Genomic DNA, 22,095 nt, shown 5'->3' with positions numbered 1-22,095 from the left:
GAGAAAGGAGGGTTTTAAATATACGGGCTTTCACCACCTATGAAAGAAAAACTAGCAAGTTACAGATGTATTCCCCTTCAGGAAAGCATTCCTTTGCTTTTCTCACTTCTTTTGGGGCAAGGCAAAGGGAGGGAGATGAGAGAGAACAAGTCGGTTTCTGCTCCTGTGCAACCCCACCCAGGTCCAAATACTCATCTCCTTTTGGATGAAAACCCCTTCCTGGCCTCCACACCCAGGGCCCTGGGAAATAACATCCAACAGCTGCACTAATCTCTCCCACTTGCTGCAGATGAGTGATGGAAAAGCAGCAGTGCTGTGAACACTGCTCCTGCCTTCCCCCGGGGATCCCTGTGGGTCCTCCCACTGTCCTGTGATGACCGTTCCTGCCTCCTTCCCGCACAGCATCACAGCGTGTCTGACCCCGAAGGACCTGCTGCTCTCCCATAGCCACCTTGTCCAACGCTATGGGTCAGCGCAAAACCACAAGCACACAGTAGCACCGGGAGCTAGCACCTTGCCAGGCGTGACAGGCTGGGGAGGCTCCCCTCCCCTTTCCCAGTGCATAGAGGGACAGACACTGCTCACCAGAAGTTCAGTGCACGCTGCTTCACCTCCTCAGCAAAGGCAGGACTTTAAACTTTTCCTCCCTCCCACCTCCCCACCGGCTGTCCCGACTCTGCTACCAACATGTCCCGTTGCTCCCTTTAATCCTCCCTTCCCTCAAAGAAGCCACCCTTGGGTGCAGCAAAGGCTGAGACCACTGCACCAGCCCTTCTATTAATAGAGGGATGCACAATGCTATGTGCATTCCTACAGCTGCGCTGTGGTCCAGGCGAGAAAAGTATCGTGTGGGAGCCAGGGCAGATCTGATATAAACCAGGGTGATGTCGTGCTTCAGAAACTTGTCGGCATGCTGCAGAGCCAGTGTCTGTACAAGCCTACTGTGACTCTTGCAACCAGAGTAACTCAAGTGAATTTAACCCCTTTAAGGTTTAACGAGACATCCTGTGCCATCTTTTAACTTCCTTTGTGTGTGATCAAAGAAAAATCAGGAAAAAAGATTGCACTTCTTCCCAACTCTGTAATAAATTGCACGTACCCGAAACACTTCAACAGTGCCAAATTTAAATACCTCTGCCCTGCTGGAACAGTAGCCTACTCTACCATTCACTTCAACAGAATTAACATTCAATTAAAAACAAATAAAGGGAAAATGCGAGATGGCCTGCAGACATTTGCACAAAAGTCGTTCATTTTCTCAGAATGACCATTTTACTCAATAAAGGTCAAAGTTTTAAAAACCAGAAGCGTCAAGAAATTGGCTAGAGAGAATCATGGTGCAAGAGCTGAAGATCAACATAAGTAGCAATGAAGGGTTTAAAAATTAGAGCAAGCATACCTGAGGGGGGGAAAAAGCATGACCAATACAGTTCTCTGCAGCTACCAAAACTGGAAGCTGTACAGCATCCAGAACAAAAGTCATTATTTGTGCACACAAACTCCAGCGGACCTCCTGGTATTCTTTCAGGGTAAGAAAAGCAAAGTTCTTCCTGCCTTTTAGCACATCTTACAAAAATGGAAGCCAAGTACTTCAGCAGTTTTAACATTAATAGCAAGAGTTAAAAAAAAATATATCTATGTGTTACCATGTTTAAAAAGCAACACTGCTTTTCACAAGTAAGGTAAGAAGAAACACATCTACAGCCGCCTCTCTATCCTGTAACCATCCACTGATGACAACAGGGCTCACAATAGGCGCAGCCGAATCTGGACTGAACACCCTTGCCCTTATCTACATTCGCAGGTAAGCTATGCTCAGCACGCAGACGTGACTGCTAACACAATAAGCAGCCAGCGCTTTGAGACAGCCTGTGTATAAACAAACCCTGGCCATCAGGATCAGACAGGCACGCTAATAACCTATTTTGGCTCAGCTCTCCTTCCCTCCTGTATTCCCTTTTACGAGCAGCTTTCCTCTACCATCAGCTTTGCATTTTACCCACTTTCTATTCTTGCAACCGAGCTAAGATATTCAATGCCATGTGACAAACCACACAGTTTCACATGAGAGCGTCACTCCCCGTGTCCATTCACTATCTGATATTTGTACTCAGCTGCTCTTGATTCCCAGTCTCCTCGCACAATGAGCTCCCTGATGTGAGCTGACCACTTCTAGGCCAGCATTGGACTCGCACTGCTCTTCTGATGTTTCCCATCTCCCTTTTCTGAACAGAAACTTCAGAAAGCACTTAAAATGCAGTTCTGGTCTGCTTTTGCAAGCCAGCATACAGTTGCTTAACTCGCTGATTTTACTTCTCCATTTGCTCAGTAAAAGGACGCATTCCCCAGCTTGCTTGCATACCCTCTCCTCTGCTTTATCAACATTGAGCTGAATTGTACCACAGCATATTTTTGGTCCTAGCATTTACGAGAGCTGGATTTCATTGCCACCAGCTGGCTCGCAGAATTGCTCCTGCACTGAAAATGCTGCCAACAGAGATCAGGATTTGGTCCCTAGTTCCTATCAGCAAGACACCAAAGAAGCAGCTCACAGAGCAGAGCAGAGAAGAGCAGAGCAAGAGAGTCAGCCAAAATCAGCAACGCCACACAACTGACCCTTGCGCACCTCCATCCTTGGCTGTAACAAGCCTTGCAGCATTGACTCTGTTAGTACCTCTAGCAGCAGTTCTTACCAAAACTACCCGTGCTGGTACAATCTCAAACAATGATTACAAAGGGAACTACTGCAGCCATAGTGTGCCAAACCCCAAGGTCAAGGAGGTCCATGAACATGTCTATGCTGGAGTGCTTTCCACCCCTCTCTTGGTACTCAAAAATCTAAACAACCTCAGAATTATCCAGCTGCATTAGAAGCGCACATTTCATATCTTGTAGTGCTAACAAGGAATGAGGCTTATCCATGTGCACACCAACAGTCGTGACAGAGATGGAAAAGTAGTATGAAATTTCACCATGAAAACTACTTGTCATTCATGCTTCAAGTTGCCTTCAGTAACAGTAGTGTCAACTACTAGGAATCTGCAATGTCACTAACTCCCTCTTCTCACAAAAGGCTGACCATGTATAGAAAGCAACATGCCTCACAAAAATGAAGTCAGAAAGATTATTCCCTGCTATGTAAAGAGAGAAAAGATATAAAGTGAATTCCTAAAGTTGCTTAAGTAGGCATTGGCAAAAACAGGAATGACACTTAATGGGCTTTATCTGGTGGTTTTTTTCCTCTTTTACATCCTGCACAAGGTACTTCTACTCAGTCACATTGCTGCTCTATACACAACTCGGTCTTGTTAGTACCAGTGTCTTTTCTACTGGTGCTAATGATTGAAACTACCTCTGTAACCTTTAAATTTAGATTATTTATTTTCTTGGCTATTTTATCTTCCCAAAGTCAATGTGCAGAACTGCCCTGAAGAACTGTAACTGGGCAATAAATATATAATATTCTAATGAGCTGGAATAATTTTGACTCCAAACCCACTTCCTTTTGTCTTGACTTAAATGGAGCTGCTCATGTGCACTGGCTAAACTTATTTAAGACTAGGATGTAGGTCCAGGTGCCTTGCAGCATCCCACCACCTGACACCATGCACTGAAGAATGGGGATGTGCTCACAGAGGGGGAAACCTTGTGACCAGCCCGACTGCATCATCAGCTGCATGTGGTATCTTGTCAAACTGTTTACCCACAGAGTCCAGGAGACCATTTAAGTTGTCCACTCCTTCTGAGTGAAGCCAGGTAACACCAAGACACAACGACAGCATTTTCCACCTGGGGTGTTTTCAGAAACAAGAGCTCACAGTGGTTACCCTGGCAAAAGTGGAGGCAGCTGACAACAGACACCAACGGTCAGGGTGTCCTGACACTACATCCCAGGACCTGAGCTCCTCTGTTGCTATGCCTGCTACCGATCTAACTATTCAAAACAACAGCTTTCCATGGTGGTATTCAACCTCTAGCCAATTTGACTTCACAAGTTTCTACAAAACTTGGCTAGGCTGTCTTGAAGAACAAGGTGGACTGTGAATGGCTTTTGGTTTTCTTTGTTTGGAAGTTCTACAAAAGCACATTACCCTGGGACAAGAGAACTGCTTTTGCTGTCCTTGTGAAAATATGCCCGATATTTGGCAAGTTACAAAGCTTAATATATTATATCACTGTTTGGACATGCTCCGTAAAAGGTCAAAAAACATAACCTACCCTGAATCCATTCACAGCAACAGGCATCTACTGGTTCTGGTCACCTGGTCAGCTCAGTGACTGAGGCAGACAGTGTCTTTCACACTCTGCAACGTCTATTCATTTCTTGTCTCACATAAAGAGTCAGCAGAAACAAATCCGTAACTGAAGGCAATGCCACACTGAACGAAATACGATCAGAAAGTCCTCGTAACAGTCATTAAGATCCAGGCTTTTACCACTGTCAAACTGCACAACCATCCTTGCTCAGAACTGATGTTGAAACAAGTCTCTAAGAAAGGAGGTAACTGCAACCTACCACCACCTCCCTCCTCAGGAAGATACACGCGTGAGAGGCAGCATAAATGTAAATGTCTCCTTGCTGCTGTGAGGAAGGAAAAATTAAAAACCCTTTAGCTGTTGGTACAGAATACTGTAAAAGAAGCCTCCTGGAGAAGAAATATAAAGGGTATGCTCTGGTTACAGTGAAACCCAACAGAGGAATTTTATAGTGCATATTCTTTTTTAAAAGCCACACGTTTTACTTTAAGCCTCTTCCATTGTACTTGCCAAAGGAAGAGGAGAAACCTCACATAGCGCCTGGAGAGCTTTCTCCCCAGGAAATCCTCACGTCTCTTTTGCTTGCGCTGCTGATGTTGCTCAGAGCTGTCTGTCAGCCGACCTTTACAAGCACATTACCATGTTTGACAGCAACCCTCTGCCACAAAAGCTTCCAGAGAAGTTACCCCGCTCCCCGAGGTTTCTCGTTTTCCCTATTGGCTGCACAGTGTTTCACTGCTCTGCTAATTATATCAACACTCAAGATACAAACTCACCAAAATAGATGGTGTCCCGAGGCCCCAGCTGCAGGGGAACAGACACCTTCCTTAAATAATCCAGGTAGAGGGAAAAGGGGGGCCGAAAGCACCCCTGGGCCACCTCCCACAGCTAATGGGGACTGCAGGAACCTCGCTGGGACCAGCTCATGTCACTAATTAGGGTGCAGGTCCCAGGGCTTCAAAGGGACAGAGACTGACCAGGGGGGGTAATGCAATGAAGGAGATGCAGTACCACAGCCCATTGTCAGCTGGACAAAGGGCCCTATTATTGCTCCCAAGAGCAGGGCAGTTCTTACCGTAATTAGGAGACAAAGATGCACGATTTAGAATTTTACATAATCAAGAGATACTCTCCCACGCGGGAGCCCCTCTCACACAATCAGTGGATTAAGTATTGTTTATTCTGCTGCAAGTAAACAAAGAGGTGCTCCCCGCTTGAGGCTTTACATGAAAAAGCAGTACTGGGGAAGACAATGCGGGGTGTCTTTTCAGCTGACTTTGAACAGCTAACCCTGTGATTTAAAGTTGTTCATTTGACAGTATCTGGAAGGGTAATGGCCCACCCTGTAAATTAGCTGCTCACATGCTGATCCGGGGGCTGCCAGACAGCCTTACCTTTTCTGCTGCTTAGCAGAGGGGGGCCAGAACAGACAGACTCAGACAGCTCTGGGGGCAACAGGCTGTATTTACACAACAGCACTACAATGGCAGGATTAAAGGACCACAAGGAAGCCAGGCAGAAGCTCCTGCCCACCCTGGCACTTTGCTGCTGCAAGGGATGCACTCCTGAAGGGATGTTGGTACCACCATCAAGGCAATGCACACCGGTGTGCTGCTCCAGAGCCGATGGCTACAAATGTTTTTATGCCAACTACTCGTGGAGCAAAAGGGAGTCAGATGTTTGCCCTGTGGTTTACAAAGAAAGGCACAGCTAGGCAGATTGAGCATCACTTATTTTTGGTCATGACGAAACAGTCTGTGCTGGGCTACCTAGATAGCTTCAAACTGACTGCCAGACCCGGAGCATCTAGCTCGGATGCACATCTGGTACCTGCCTTACAGAATTCCTGATCAAGTGACTCTGCTTCTACAATACTGGCAATAAAAAGAGACTGAGGGTGTTCTGCTCCCTACCCTTCGCTCAAAACACAGCTGCTACGCTTTTTTGCTTGTTTGAACTTCAAGGAGAGTTCTTCCTCCTCGTCTTCTACAATAAGGAAACACCAAGATTTGATGAGTCCTTCTAACATTTTTAAGTTTACTACCCCACTGCGAGCACACCCATACACATGTACCTCCTGCTCTGATACTCTAGCATAATACTGCCTTTTCTTCACCTCTTTCACTCAAAAATCACCCTTAAGACTCACCAAGAGGAATCACTTTAGCTACACGAACTCAGAGCTGAGAATGTCGTGCCGCATTCAGTGTATCTTGTTGAATCCTATGAACAGTCTTGCAGAACCCTGGGAACCAGGGGATTACAGCCCCTGCCTGCCAAGGATTTTAACCTACCTCCTTTGGGATGAGAGAGTCTACTTCAACAGCAGCCCAGACTGCTCTGCTTCCCAGAGGATTTTCTGTTAGATTGAGCCAAGCAGAGACAGTGTCATTTGATTGTCTAGACCAGGACAAAAGGTGTGTTTTAAACCAGATAGGCAGGGCAAGTTGCATTTGAATATGTTAGCTGACCAGGGAGAACCACAGCTTCCTTGTTCTGTCCTATCTCCACTGTCTTAAATTACTAAAGCATTTGACAAAACCCCCTTACCATCTTCTAGACTAGTCCATGAAGACCAACATCCCAGCACCACCCTTAACTCATGCCCACAGAGCCTGACAATCGTGGCTTTGATTTAGGGACACATTTTAGTCTTTGTTGTTCAACATCATCAAGGGTAGCAAAATCAATTTCAGAGGAATATTATCCAAAAGCAAGTCTCCTAATTCTAGAGAAAGAGTCGCAAGAGGAATAGCATGTTTGCACAGCCACTGTGTCTTTCTGCAGCAGACTGCAAAGCTGCTAAGCTAGAAGAGTTACCTATTCTGTTATCTTTTATACATCACTCACAGCAAGAGAATCCAGCTCTCCACTCAGGTCCATGGCATATAACTTTGCAAAGAGGTCATATCTTCACAGAAGCTTGAAAATGAGGCTAATGCCAGGATAAGCCTAGTATGACAGCTGCTTTCTCTAAAGCATATAAAGTGTATGGCAAAATTACCTCAGACTCCCTTTTGTGGGGGTTGCAGAGCTCTTACCAGAGAACAACTGTTTCAGTTTTGCTCTACAATAAAAATTTACTTCATCTACTTCAGAAACTGCAAACTCCATTTAATTAACTACTATTTGCTAGACCAAGTTTAAGAAAGACCTTTCCAACTCGTTTCCCCAGTAATTACAGCACTTAGAACGCCTTTTAGAATAGTTTTACACCTATTTACCAAAGTTTTTTAATTAAAAAATTTGGAAAATTTAATAAAATTAATCACGTTTAATAGAATGGGATGGCTCTGCTCCATGCCATTCTATTAAGAAACTATATTCAGGAGAGAGTGTTGACACTTAAAGATGCTGAATTCTGCACCCCTGCAAAAAGATCATTAGAGTCCAATGTCCCACAATAAGCTTAAAACACTGACACACATCTGCAAATGGACAATCTCCTTTTCTAAAATAGCAGCCTTTCTACAAGTATAAACTAGACTTGGAATAGCTCTTTTATATCTTCATGTATCTGGTTCTATGGTTTTTTTATGGTAAAAAAACAGGGAATAAAATACCAGTAGTCCCAGGGGCAATTACATGAATCAAAACAAAACACCCAAGCACCTTCCCAAACAATTTATAACTAATTTTTCCTTGTTAAGAGAAGCTGATTTAAGCCAAAATCTTCATTATTCCCCAACCTTAACATGCAGAAAAAACATAACATGTTTTATTCCAACTCTGGAACCAGAAACTCATCTATCTTCACTCACTCTCATGACAGACAACAAAGACTTTCTATCCAGCTGCTGGCCTTTTCCCCAGTCAGAATAATCCCAGAGGTTGGTACCTGAATACTTTTATTAAGTTTTGCTTCAAGTTTTAAGCATCTTTTGTTTAACTTGTTAAAGTGTTGCAGTGTTGGCATTTTACAATTTTATTTAACAACAGCGATGGGTTCAGAGGGGAGTTCAAAATCACAAGGAGGGGCAGTTCACCGTGCAGGGGGCTGAAAGGCTCCTGCCCCTTCCCAAGCCAGCTCCCTTAGGCCATCTGGTGACCAGAAACACTCTCGGGACTATTTCTTACCTCAGCGAATTATCTGGATGTGTGTCCATGTGGGACTCCAGCCCATACTTGCAAAAAAAAGCTTTGCAACACACTGGACAATGATAAACTTCCTCCTCAGCCTTCTTATCCCCTTCACCGGAGTGACCATCCTCGACAACCTTCAGAGAGAGGGAAAAAACCTCACTAGACCAAATTTCAAGCCATAAACCAAACATGCAATCCATTCAAAGTCTTCCTCCTAAAAATGAAGCAGCGGGCTTCATCCATAACTTTGCTGCAGGCAACCAGAAATTACTCATTTCGGCAACAGAGAGAGGGTAAGCGACCGAGCCTCTGTGTGTGTGTGAGGACATGCACAACCAAAGAGGAGGCTCAGTAGAAGATAAAGTGTGCAGCTAAGTCACGGATAAATGAGAAACTGCAATTTGAACAACTTATAAACCCATATGTTTATGTAACACTGAACTAGCATTCCTCCCCCTTCAGAAAGCCAGGCGAGCTGTCAGCTTAAATTATTTATGCTGCTGAGATACTGCCAACTGCTAACTCAAGTGGTCCAGGGAAAAGCAGCGAACTTCTGCATGTTTTCTATAGCCCTCCTCTGATTACAGGGAGAAAAGCATGCACACAACAAGGGATACTGTGCTAAATGGAACTGCTACTAGCTTGCCATTTAGAGATAGTAAGTGGAAAGGGTCGAGTTAATTTTGGCAGCCACGACACATTTTGTACAAATGATTGAAATGCACTAAAATATTTCATAAAAAAAACCCTAATGGAAATGTCTAGCCTTCAAATAAATATTTTCTTGTTGCTCTTGCAACTCCAATAATGCAAAATTGTGTTACTGTGAAAGGGAAATGTACTGCAGATTTTTTTTCCCCCCTTTGGATCAAGACAAAACCAGACCTAAGCTGTTGCTGCTTTTGAAGCAAACACTGCTTTTTTGCAAGTTCAAATCACTATCCTGCAAGACTACTATGAATTAAATAGGAGGTAAAAAAAAAAAAGTTCATCCTCTTGTCATCCAACATCAATTATCTCATATAAATCATAAGTAAACCCAAAAATCTGAACAATAAAGAATTGAGACAATTTAATTCTTTCAATCTCTGAAATCAGACATTCTTTTAAAATCTCAGACAACAGTGCTGGCTACACAGGACAAGCACGGCATCTTAAAATATATACAGGGCTGTAAAAAGACCAGATTTTAGTATTTCTGTTCTAACTGCATGAACTCAACAGCTGACATATTAGGAGGTAGCGAGGAATGTCTTTTGCTTCATGCTCCATAAAGAACCTTTTTTGCAGGTGTCCTCTCCTCTCTGTCCATCTCAACATCATGACTAAACTTCCGTTTCGAAGATAATCGCCTGCGCTTCAGCGGCGACGGGGGAGTTGTGCTTGCTGTGCTGTTCGGATCCTTCTCATGAATCTTCATGTGCCTGAGCAGGGGGGGGAAGAAGACACTGTCAGCAGGCAAATCGGGGTGGAAAGTCCATGTAAATTTTAACACCAACAGCACTTCTTAAAGGACACCGGCAGAGATCACATAAACCAGACTGAACTTTTGAAAAACAGCTAGGGCACAATCCAGCACCGGCCCTTGGTGACACCCAGGACCATGCAGGGCTGCAGCAGAGAGCCCAGCAGCTCTCCCCTGTGCCCCAACCCACAGCATGGCACTTGCCCCGCTACCATCTAGCACCATGCGCACCATGGCTGCCCCTTATCATCCAAGAAGCCCTGCTTCTGCCTAATACTGCACCGTAACCTACATGCCTGGCCTCCCAGTCTTGTGGTGGGCTAGTAACTAAAAGCCCACAGCTTTGCATCGACTTCTCTCAGTGCAAAAGAAGTGCCCCACTTTCAGCTGGTTCTCCTTTTACAGTTTGGACAACACCCCAGATGGATCTGCATACGCCAGTGTCACAGCAACACTTCTAAAATACACGTTTCCTTCTCATCCTTAGCACACTGGTGCACCCCAATATTGAATTCCACCTGCAACACTGAAGTCAAGATACACCTGGTCACACCATTATGCTACAGCAGGTATGGCTTGCAAAACTGTATTGCCACAGCATGGTCACAAACCTGCTTCTCCAAGAAAACAACTATTCCTTGTCACAAAGACACTGAAAAGGGGAGAGGGACAAAATGGCTCAGGAAGCAATCTCATGAGTATCTGTAGACCTGACCTGCTTGCCTCTTGGTTTTCCATATTTGCAACCCGAGGAAGACACCGTCATCTAGTTCCCTTCAGTCACATGAAAGGTATTGCTCCTGTGATTCTTTTTTGAGTACTCACAAGCTCAAATTGTAATATTTTCTTTTTAATGTAGGGCCTTTAGCCTTACTTCAAATTTATAGTGCTTTTGAGAAAAAAAATCAAACTTCTGCTCCTTCATGCAACAGAAATTTTTGCTTCTAATTGCTAGAAATGGGAGCACAGGAGAGAGTTGCTCTTTGTCCCTAGGACTGTCTTCAAAGCAGCATGAGGGAGACAATGTCAATGGCATTTGGGCACATCCTTCAGAAGTCACACCCACAACTCGGCTCAGGACCGTGTCATTTAACTTGACTGTGCACTATCATGTTCAAACATGAGAGAATGTTGTAACCTAGACAAGTCTCATATGTCCTCATAACCGCTTGGGTGTTATGACATAAAATCCGTTTTAGTTTTGGATGCCAAGGGCATGATTCCTTAAGATAACACACTGGACCAAACTGACCCACGGGCAGATGGCTGGAGCTGCTGGAAGGACTGTCCCCCTCACACAATGCTTTTTTTAATGTTTCCTTTCACAAACTCTCAATCTTTTCTTTGGGTTTTTTTGTTTTTGTTTTTGTTTTTTTTTTTAAAAAGGCATCTAAATTACCATCTCAAACTACAGCCAGGCTTCTGAGGGTGTTATGCAGGAACAGCCTCAAGCCAGAAACACGACACGTACCAGAACCACTGCAAGATCAAAATGGCTGTTCAGCTACTGCCTGCTTTCAACACGTGGCAAGGCTGGGGCTGCTCAGAGGACCAGGTCCACAGAAGGAAGAACATGGCCTTCCCCAGACCCCCCAGGAACCCTCAGTGGTCACACAAATGGTGGAAAGACACCGGTGACACCTGTCAGTCACACTGTGGGAGGTTCAAGCAGGAGAGAGCACCTGTGTGCAGATGCGCCCAGCAGGTCAGGCACAGCATCACGGAAATGCTGCTGAATTTGGCTCACCTCTTTCCCTGCTGAGCAGAAGGAAGGCTGAAGGTCTGAGGGTTTGGCTCTCTCCAGGCTCGACAGCACCCGGGGAGAACCTGGAGCACTGACATAGCCTTGGAGTGCAGTGCACTGCCCTGCCTCAGCCCTCTGCTACTGCCACCACAGGCACCACTGGTAACCGATTTATCTGCATGAATCTGGTGCTATCTGGCCTCACAAAACCTGCAAGAAAGGCATCTGCAGGTACTGTACTGCCTCATTTTATTTACGTTTTTTTTCTTTCCCTGTGGCACTGATTTAACTCCTCATGCTAGCTAGAGCTTCCTACAAGTGAGAAATAAACAGCGTGAGGAGCAGTTGTCTGTATGCACACAAGAATAAGGGAGAAGAAACCAGGTACTTCCTCAAAGGGTTTCTGTCAGCAATAGCTGAAGGTAAAATCCAAAAAGCACCTGGGAACAACAAAACATAGTATTCAATTGCACTGGCAAAGCACAACCTGGAAGGTGGTTTGTTGGTTGTCCGCCCCCCCCCTTTTCTTTTTTGGTAAAACTACCTTCCAGTTTTGATGAGCTTTTGAAAGCATGACAGAGGCTTTTGCATGTGCCTGTCTGTTCCCCCACCCCAGACACACACACAGACTGCACGCTTAACCTTCTGGCAGCTCGGCTGATGCTTAGCTAGTATTACTTGGCCAGTTACTTTTCAGATAGCTAGAGAGGAAAAGCAGTCAAGCTAAATCATATTCACCCAGAAAACAAACAAACATCAAAAAAAATCTGCTACGCATTAAGCGTGGGACTTTTTGTTCCTATTTTCTTTTACAGTCTCTTTTCTGCCAGTAGCAAGTATGCAGAACTCCTGTTTAGTAGCTACCTATGCAAAACAGCTTCCTTAGGGCTAAGTTCTTTCCTCCTGCTCTTTGCCCACCTGTTGAACTCTTGTCTGTTTTGATGGAGCTGCTCCTACCTGAGAGGGGTGCGACTGCACGTCCACAATGTACCAACAGGAGAAACTGAGACCTCCAGGTCAGTGCCCATCCAGCCTGGCACCTCTCCCTGGCATGACCTAATGCATGCAAACACACTGGCTCCTGCAAGTCCCAAAAGCAGTCCAGCCGTGTTTGCAATATAACACATGCTAATTAGGCAGGGCTTGCTAACGTGGGTGCAGCACCACAGTGACGGGGCTTTGCTACATCTGGTGTCAAAGTCACTGGCTGCCTGCAGTTGCAGTTCTCCTTCCTGCAATGTGCATGGTTATGCCATGCCCTAAAAATGAGAGCTGAATCCATACCCACAGCAAGGAATGTGGTAATCCCTTCATGTGTTAGCTTTGCATATTTGAAAGGAAGCAACCCGAGCTATTGAGCTATAAACAGGAAGACACCCTAACTGCACCTTTGACTTCTACTGTGTAGGTCAAATATCACAGCCGCCGTGATAGCTCTCTGCATGCGATCATTAAGGAAAAAAGAAAAATCCGAAACCAAAGCAGCAGGTTCCAGAGTTCTCAAGGAGAGTCCCAACCTGTCCACGTTACAGCCAGGAGGTTTGTTCCTTTGGCAGGTTAAGCAAGTTTCACTACCTCATGTCAAGGGTGGAGAGGAAAAAGATTACTAGAGCTACAGCCCAAGATAAGCGGGAAGATAAAGTCGAGCAGTACAAAGGATAGACACGATCTTCATCTCCCTCTTTTACTTTGCAACGTGGATGTCATTCTGCCTCGAGAAAACATTTATCACCCAGCTTGGGTTGAACTGCAACAGATGCCAAGTCACATCCACACATCCACATCCACAACCTTACTTCTGAAGTTAAACACTCCCTTCACCAAGGTTTCTCTTACTTTAAAAAAAATTCTAACTATAACTTGGGGGGGGGGGGGGGGGGGGGAGCAGGGGGCGGGCAGTATTTGTGTTGCCTTATCCTTCTTTAGAAGAGTTTGCCTTGATTAGATCTCACATGTAATGCTGAAAATGCTCGACCTCACTGTTTAGCCTGCCAAGATACAAGGAGAACAGGAACAAAGCTGTGCTTAGAAGTTATTTTCCCATTGTGACTATAACAACATTTTTGGCCTGACAACACTGGCATACTTTGAATACGAAAGCCAGGCTTGTAAGTCAGCCTGGCTTTCAGCATCTTGCAATGATAAAGAAAAATGATATGACATCCGTAAGTTCCAAAAAAATAAAGATAAACGCTCAACACTTTAAGTGAGAATGTAGTGCAAAAAAAGAAGGGCAAAATAAGAACATGCACAGAAATGCTCACACTCAGCCACAGATGCAAGTTACAGTAACATGTGCCAGCAGCTCTGAAGAGACCACTACTGCAGTTCAGAAGAGAGCCAGAGCCACAGCAGATGAAACTTGGCTTTTTCTTCTAATTTAGATCAATGGAATTGTGGCTCTCAGCCATCCTACAGAGCACCACAACAACTGCAGACAAGTTCAGGAAGGTACAGAGCCCTGAAACCTGCACTTCATATAGTGGTTATTAAGTCTCCCCAGCACGCATACAAGTACACATACACTTGGCCAGTACTGTGGGTGGAACACTAAAATGTAACCATGATACACAGAATGAAAAGAAGGAGATAAGTTTGAGCTTAATATTAGGGAGGACTCCCTTGCACTAACTGCTAGCTAGCCTTGATTAACCTCTCAAAGTGGTGGAACTCTAAAATGAGACCAGACAGAGCCAGAAGAATTTCCAAAGAATAATCCCAAAATGGAAAGAGGAAATTAAGTCTCTTCCAAACAAGGTCTGATCCACCTCTGAACTAAACTCTTTAATGCTGAAGAACTGCTATGCAAAAAGAAAGTGCAGGTAACTTGCTACACACTGCCTTTCTCAGCACAGCTGTATGTGAAAAAACTCTCCTCCTAATCTCTTCCCTCCCCCTCACACAAGGAATTTCACAGGTGAGCCAAGAGGATCCAACTGTGCTATGACTATGTGCCAGTCAGCCCTCCTGACAAAATCACATTTTTCAAGTGCTTGACTGCCTTTCATTCCATCCTTCCCGTGAGAATCACCTTCCGCTCCCCCCTCTTCTGCCACAACTTTCCTCTCCCCTCTAATGGTCACGTGAACAGGATGACTAAGATGAAACCGCCAAGAATTACCCCAGCTTCTTTCATTTTTTTTTAGATTTTTTTTTAATTATTTTTTAGAACAAATGGGCAGAAAATTTTCAGCCCCGCGCTGTAACTCAGAGTGTGATTTCAGAAGGGTGACTATTGCACCAAAACAGTAGCAAGCGAATACTTTGCTACTTTACATTGAAGAAGACACTTTTGTAATAATAAACAAATGCAGAACTCAAGTGCCTTACTCCTTTTTCTCCCCATGGATGGTGTTGGATCGTTGCCACAGGGAGGTTACTCATGGGGGGGGGGGGAACAGCATGTGTCCTACTGATTTGACATGCAGCTCCTGCTGGTCACATCCCAGTCTTTACTGCATCTCCAAAAAGGGCTGCTGTATTTTCTTAATGCCAAGGGGATTTGCATGATGATCATATAAGCTTTCTGGAGGTCTTGAAACAGGGCAGCATACAGTTTCAATGCCAAACCCAGAATGTGGGCAGGTTTTGACTGGCTGGCTCAAGGCTAGAACGAGGAGTCAAAGCATCCTGAAAGAGGCAACTGCAGCTGCTCCCAGCTCCAGGTCCCACTGAATTACGAACAAAACCTGGAGCTCCTGCTTTGCATGCAGATAACCTGATCAGCGCCACTTTGGCTCTCGGAGAGGAAGCATCCCTCAGCATGCGTGGGAACCCCTCACCTCTTAACTCTGGAGAGCAAAAACCACACCATAGCTGCACCTCAGGTTTCCACAGCTGCTGCTGTGCTCCGCATCCCTAAGAGAAAGGGCTTGCCAGGCTCAGAAGCCCAGGAAAAAGGAAGGTGTGGAACAAAAGGGTGTATCTTGCAGCCTCTGAGCAGGGTCCAGGGTTAAGCCTCTCCCTTATAACTAAGGCAGCACAAGCCTTGCTGGCTTTCAGTCAAGAGAGGTTTATGCCAGGTAGGTCTGATTAGAAGGAGCAGCATGTCCAGAGGGGGAGCAGCAAGCAATTTCACTGAGGCCTGGTTGGGAAAGTCCCAGCACCTAAATCAAGATTAATTCTTGAGCATAGGATCCAGTGCATGTATAAACACCCTCCTCCTCCCTCACGTCTCCATGCCTGTGGAAACGCAGTGGGGAGGCCAATGAATCCAGGCATTATCAGTCCAGAGAGATCATCTGACAGCATCAAGTTCAGGTTCTGGCTTCATATCCCACATATTATTCTAAGTTTCTCTGCTTTACCACTAGATGTACCCTACACTCTACTGTATTGCACATGGCTGTTCCTCATCTCCCTCATGACTGCTGAGCAGTTTGATATCAAAATCAAGGGGATAATCCTTATACATCTGATGCTTATTTAAAGACAACAGAGCCACACATCCAACCATTCAGAGACTAAGAATAAAAATCAGTGCTTTCCATCCTTCACCTTATTTAATATATACTTTTTCTTCCCCCCTCCAACATAAAGAGATACTCAACAAGTTAGTCTGGGAAGGACTGAGCTGGTCAGATGCCGTAAATACAATTTAGCTGATACAATTGCTTTACTACTTACACTGTTTTCTTCCCTGAGATCTTTCACTTTCATTGCTACCTGCAAATAACAGTAAATAATCTCCAAAGAATAAAAAACCCTGCCATGTTTTCAGTAATTTACAGCAAAGAAAAAGCCTGTCTGTCATTCAGAACATGACCAAACTTTTTTTTTTTTTTAATAGTCTGGTTTGTCTAAGCTTTAACTTCATGCCACCATATCAGAACTGACAAGAGTGCAGGAGGCATCCAAGACAGGTTGAAATTTGGACCACGATGCTTTTCAGGCCCCACAGAATGAAAAGTGGCTCACAGAGTAAGAGAAGACAGCCTCCAAAATTACACTGATAACATCTTTTTCTAGAGATTTGTATGTCACTTCATCTTTGTCACAGTGTTTGTTTCATTCTGCTTAATGACAGCCCAAACTGTCTAGAAATGTAAGAAACATAGAAATGTACAGGGAACTCCTAAGCTTCTGATATTTGACATGCACGGGAAGCAGATCCCAAACCAACAGAAAGTGAAGCAGCAGCATTTTTAGGAGCAACCATTTAACATACTGCTGCTAACCCCCTCCTTAAAGAGTCTCGTGAATGTGACTGGAACTTAAGTCAAAAGTGCAGTAATGTTATACCTTTGGGTTAAAGAGTTTAGTCAGTTGTTTGTTTGTTAAAACATGCAGAGAATCTGTATTGACAATGTATTTCCAGTGCTAATTACCAACATCACCCACTTAAGAAAGCAATCCACTGAGCCCTTCCCAGCTGTAATCACAGGAACCAGAAAGATCCTGGTAATTTTGCAAATCAGACATGGTCTGTACTTGGACAAGTTTCTGTTCGTCTTCTCTTCTTGGCTTGTCTGCTATTTGTATCCTCAAAAATACCCAAAAAATGACCCAAAAAGCCCTCAGACACACATGCACACTTCACAGCAAGTCAAGAGATGTTCGAATACCAAACCCCCAACCATTTGGGAAACACCCTCTTACAACTGCGGAGCAATCTCAAAACAAATTTCAAGTACCACCAAATACTCCAGTGGCAACCAGTGTTGAACACTAGCACGGGATAAGCAAAATGAAGCTGAACAGCAAGAAATCTCCATGGCTATGCTAGTAAGAAAGCCCTTGCAATGCATGCAGTGAAAGAGCAGGGTGGGGTGAACGGGTCCCAGGAAGGATCAGATCGGGAAGCACCGACTCACTTTAGCCGCACGTCTCTAATCTGGCACAGCAGAGATCCCCCAGTTAGCGCTCGCCACGGCACCCAGGCACCGCAATCCTGCCGGTGCAGCAGCACAGCTCATTATCCTTACAGAGGCCCCAGCGCTTATTAGCTCTGTCTATCAGGGCTAGCATGGCCCTGGCAAGCCTCCCCACATAGCAGCATGCAGTGGCATATGGGTGTAGCAGCCCCCTTGGCATCTCCCCGGGAATTGCTGCAGCCCAAGGTGCCACACAGACGGGCCAAGCATCCCCCAAGCATCCCCCCAAGTTCAGTGTGGGCTGCCACACTGTCTACCTCCCCGTCCAATAAGGTTCTCCCAGCAAAGCAAAAATAGCCTTACAGCAGGGCGGCATACAGCATCATTACAATGACATAAGCATTATTATTTAGATCCACCAAGACTAGCTGGGTGCACTAAGGCTGCAAAAGCCACCTGTGATTACGTTCACTTGACAGATTCAGATCAGAAATCATTTTTCAGTGTTACCAGGACAGTCTGCAAAGTTAACCAGTGCCACGCAGCTGCCAATACGTGATACCCAAGGATACACAATACACACACCTGCACACAAAGTATTTGTATTTTTATCCTAGAGTAAAATTCTGCTTTGCTGTGAATAAAGGCAAGTTGTAAGCATGACTGAGAGGAAAGATACTGATCTACAAATCCAAAGAGACTGGGGGTATCACTTCTGAATAATTATGCTGTATTCACATTTAAGCAACTACTTGCTACGCAGAAACAGCAAGTTCTAACAGGCTGAGATTGATACAACTGCGTTCCCAGCCTGGCTCAAAGTTACTCCTGTTCCCTACCAGCAGTGTTGTCAGAACACCTCAAAGAAAAAAGGGAGACAAATATTTGCCTGATGATGCTGTGACAGGGAAGTGATTCAAACCGTCCCTCTGAAGCAAAGCTTCCCCAAGAATAGCAAAAGAAAGCATTAATTTGCAGTTCGCATCAACCCTTGCATAAGGGAGGGCAAAAGAGGAGGGAGATGCAGTCTGAGCTTCCCAATATCACTTCACCAAACTGTCTGCCCACAGTCCACATTAAATAACAAGCAAACTAAATTAACAATGCCAAATACTGCAAGGAGACTTTCAAACCCTAAGAAACTCTTTCATAAGGGACAGTATTAAACTAGATTCTTCTGAGGCCCCTATACTTCCTTAAGCTTGGAGACAAGAGTTTATTCACAAGAATAAAATTAAGCAGGAATAAGATTTTTAAAAGTGTACCAAAAACCTGGCCTGGGACATTCTGAACTGCTGTTTTCTTTCTTCTTTTTGGAAATTTGTGGTTTTCAGGCACAGCCTTCAGTTATCACAGTATATAATCTTAGTCAATTACCTCTTTGCTGATTCTCCAAGAAGCTTCATGTTTAAAGAAAATAAGTATTATTAGATGGTAAGGACACTGAAAGCAGTTTTAAATTTTAGCATCAGGGAAAAAAGGAGGGGGGTAAGAGAGAGAAAATTAAAGGATGTCAGAAGGGGGAAAAGTTTTATCCTTAAGAGCAAACACAGCTGAAGAAGTCCTAGGTATGTCCTGCCTCCCTCCAAAAAAACCTGCACCCCTTTACCAAGCAAGCATAAACCCCAGCTACTTCCCAGAACCAGGCAAAGCCCTCATCCAGTTGCTTCCCCCTCACGCTCCACTGTTGAGCAATCCTGATGGCACACAACACAGAACAACTTGCTGCGTCACACAGCTCAAGGAGGAAAAAATAGATGGCCCCAGCAATGCTGGGGACACTGCGCAGATGGGATCCGAATGCCTCCCCCTGGCACACACCCATGCAAGGAAGGTGCGCTAGAGAAGAGAAGCACATCTTCATTATAGCAGGGTCTCCACATCACCCCGCTATCAGCAGTCACCAAGTAACTCCAGGGGCAAGGAAGTAAGAGGTTATCACTGCACACACACAAGTTGTGCAAACTTTTCCCAGCGGTGCGGACGGCATCCTAGCAAAAGAGGTTTCACGTGCTCAGCCCATTTCCTCTCCTGTTCCTGAACATGTGGTCCTCCTTCCTCACCAGCAGTGACCTCACAGCATTCCCCCGCCAAGCAGAGAAGCACTAGAAAAAGGCTTCATGTCTTGTTACATGTCTCTAGTCAGGCGTAGTAGCTGGAAACAGAAATACTGGCATGACTTGTGCTGCAAGGAATTTGGGAACTTTCGTCCTCACAGTGAAATGAATTTTGGTGCAGTCCATGAGCAATACGGATTGCCTTACTCTCTTTACCCTCAGTTTGAAACTGTCAAGATAGATGACACATGGAGGTGGCTTGATGTCAAAAATGAGCTGCAGAGAACCTGTACACTTCCTCTGTCTTAAGACATCTTTCCACATGAAGTGCTAGAGAGTTGACTGAGGGTATAACCAAAAAAATCATGGAGAGTGTTTAGAAAACCTCATCTAACCAAGCAGCCTGAAGAACTCAGCATACCTACAGGTGACCTCAAGAAACAGAAAGCAGTATTTGCGTATTGTGTAATATTTACCAGTTGTACAATAGCACTAGTACTTTATAGACCATGTCTTTGCCTAAGCTGTGTGCCTCATGCAGGTGAGCATCATGGCTCAAAAAACTGAGTGAAAGGCCCTGGCTAAGCCCAAATGCCAAGATTCCCTCACCATTTCTTTCTTTTCTTTTTTCCAGCTAGAGAAGTTCCCCTAAATGACCAATCTACTGTTAACACATAGCCTATTTTTAAAAGGGGGGGGGGGAGAAAAGAAAGAGGAAAAAAAAAACTGCTGACCCTGAGAGGGGGCACATTCTGCAGTTTGCTGGTTCCAGCATGCTGAACTAGAACAGGTTGAGCAGGTTAGATACTGGGGGGAGAAAAGGTAAAGCTGGAAGACATACATTAAAGGTGGAATGACAGCAACCACAAATGCAGTTTGAGATAGACTTTTTCCTCATTCTCATCGGCACTTGGCCCAGGAATCTTTCCAGACAACACGAGGAACAGAGTGAACACACACTCATTAGAGAAGCGATGCAAGTATTTCTGATGCGCACGCACAACTGGCTGAGCAAAGATTACCTTAACATACAAACTCTCCCAGCAAACTTTCTCACCACCAGCATTTTCTACACAGAATCACCTAACCGAAGTACAAGCTAGAAGACAAACCAACAACTGAAATGCCAACAAAACAACACGTTACTCGTTAACCTTGAAAGCTAAGGTCTCTGCAAGAATCGTGTTAATGTCAGGATTATGGCAAAGAACTAAAAGCACCGCAACACCTTGCAAAGATCGCCTGGATTTTCTAGTGCTTGCTAAGTTAAGGCTTGTATTTATTTTGTAACCCTTCAAGGTGAGAAGGGGAAGTAACATCCCTGAGAATACTACACCTTCAGAGGAGGTGATGTTCCTGAAAGGGTACTTATGTGGAAAGATCAAGGTCTTGTGCTGCCATGTGCTTTGCAAATAGAATCTAATCTGTCAAGTGGCTTGTGCGTATTTGAACTGTGACTTGGGTAACAAAGCAGCACTAAGCTACGCTCAATACGCTCTGTTATACGGAGATTTATGTTATTGCCCATGAGGAGGGTGGTATTACTTTGCTATGTCAGACCACCTTCCCTTTGGCACAAGCCGCACCAGAAACTTAAACTTACTGAGAGCAGCATGTCCCCTTTTTTGGCCTGCAGAAAACCAAAACATAAAAATCCAGAACCTTACAACGCACAAGATCAGACAAGCTATTACTTAAAGGCAAAACACACAAAATCTAAGACTGAAAAGCACACTGAAGTCTTTCTTATGTTAAGGTACTGAAGAGCTCTGGAGATGCAAGTATAATGTTCCTCATTGTGTACGCTTCGGTTCTCAAGAACAATGGGGCTAATTAAGGTCTGCGTATAAATCTTAACTCTGCACTTCCTTGCTTCGCTTGATTCTAATCAGATCTCAGCATTCATGTTTTTGTGTTAACTTCCTTTGCTGTTCTTTAATGATAACTGAAGGGGGATACTGTCCAAGGCTACAGGCAGCATGTAACGCAGCTGAAATCAGGGCATCTCCTTTTGGCTCTGATGGCCCACAGAGGTACGGTGGCACAAGAACTCCTTCAGAGCCTCTTACTGCTGAAGATATCTGTGGAGGGGGTTTTGGAGCACACTCTTTATGTGTCACATGAATTAAATAAAACTTCATATAAAGTCTTTACAAAAGATGACCAATCTACTCCGAAACAGTGAGACAGACAAAAGTTTCTGCCTGGGACCATGGAAAAATACTGTAGTCTTCCAATTCTCATCAAAGACACAGAGAAACAAGTCTCTTAGTACTACGCTATTGTTGAAAAAGCCTGACCTTTTCTTCTTCAAAACACGGGGACCACAGCACAATACCAAACATTTACTGGATATATCTGCCGACATGAGAGAGACCAAAAAAACCTTCCCTCCACCTGTTTCCCCATCCTTATTTACAAAATGTATTAGCAAAAATGTAAGAAACATTTTTAATTGCAATTAAAACCAAAACTGTTGTCACATCTCACCTGTCTCCTACAACTACAGTCATCAATTACTGGAAGCAGAAATTAGTCCTTTAAGTTTGCTATCCCTGTTCAAGAACTGGGGCACTGGCATTTGCTGAAGCCTATCTTTCACTGGCATGCTGACGGTGGTTAAATCATGCCCCATGTGTAAGGAATGGATTTGAAAGCCTGTAACACAGCCTGCTT

The 22,095-nt window shown here is 44.6% G+C and overlaps 1 protein-coding gene across 8 annotated transcripts in view; it reads right to left on the bottom strand.

The window, feature by feature from the left end:
* Positions 1-22,095, bottom strand: part of RREB1 (ras responsive element binding protein 1) — a 129,546-nt gene that overhangs the window by 32,581 nt on the left and 74,870 nt on the right. For all 8 annotated transcript variants that reach the window (XM_080379948.1, XM_080379949.1, XM_080379950.1 and 5 more), the window contains 2 exons: positions 9,620-9,764; positions 8,335-8,474 (listed from right to left, as the gene is read on the bottom strand). In XM_080379948.1, coding sequence (XP_080236074.1) covers positions 8,335-8,474; positions 9,620-9,764 — 285 coding nt within the window. The remainder of the gene's footprint in view (positions 1-8,334; positions 8,475-9,619; positions 9,765-22,095) is intronic.

This window comes from Falco punctatus (assembly GCF_963210335.1).
Source record: "Falco punctatus genome assembly, chromosome: 3".
NCBI classification, from domain to species: Eukaryota; Metazoa; Chordata; class Aves; order Falconiformes; family Falconidae; genus Falco; species Falco punctatus.
This window is presented reverse-complemented; position numbering and strand designations above follow the sequence as displayed.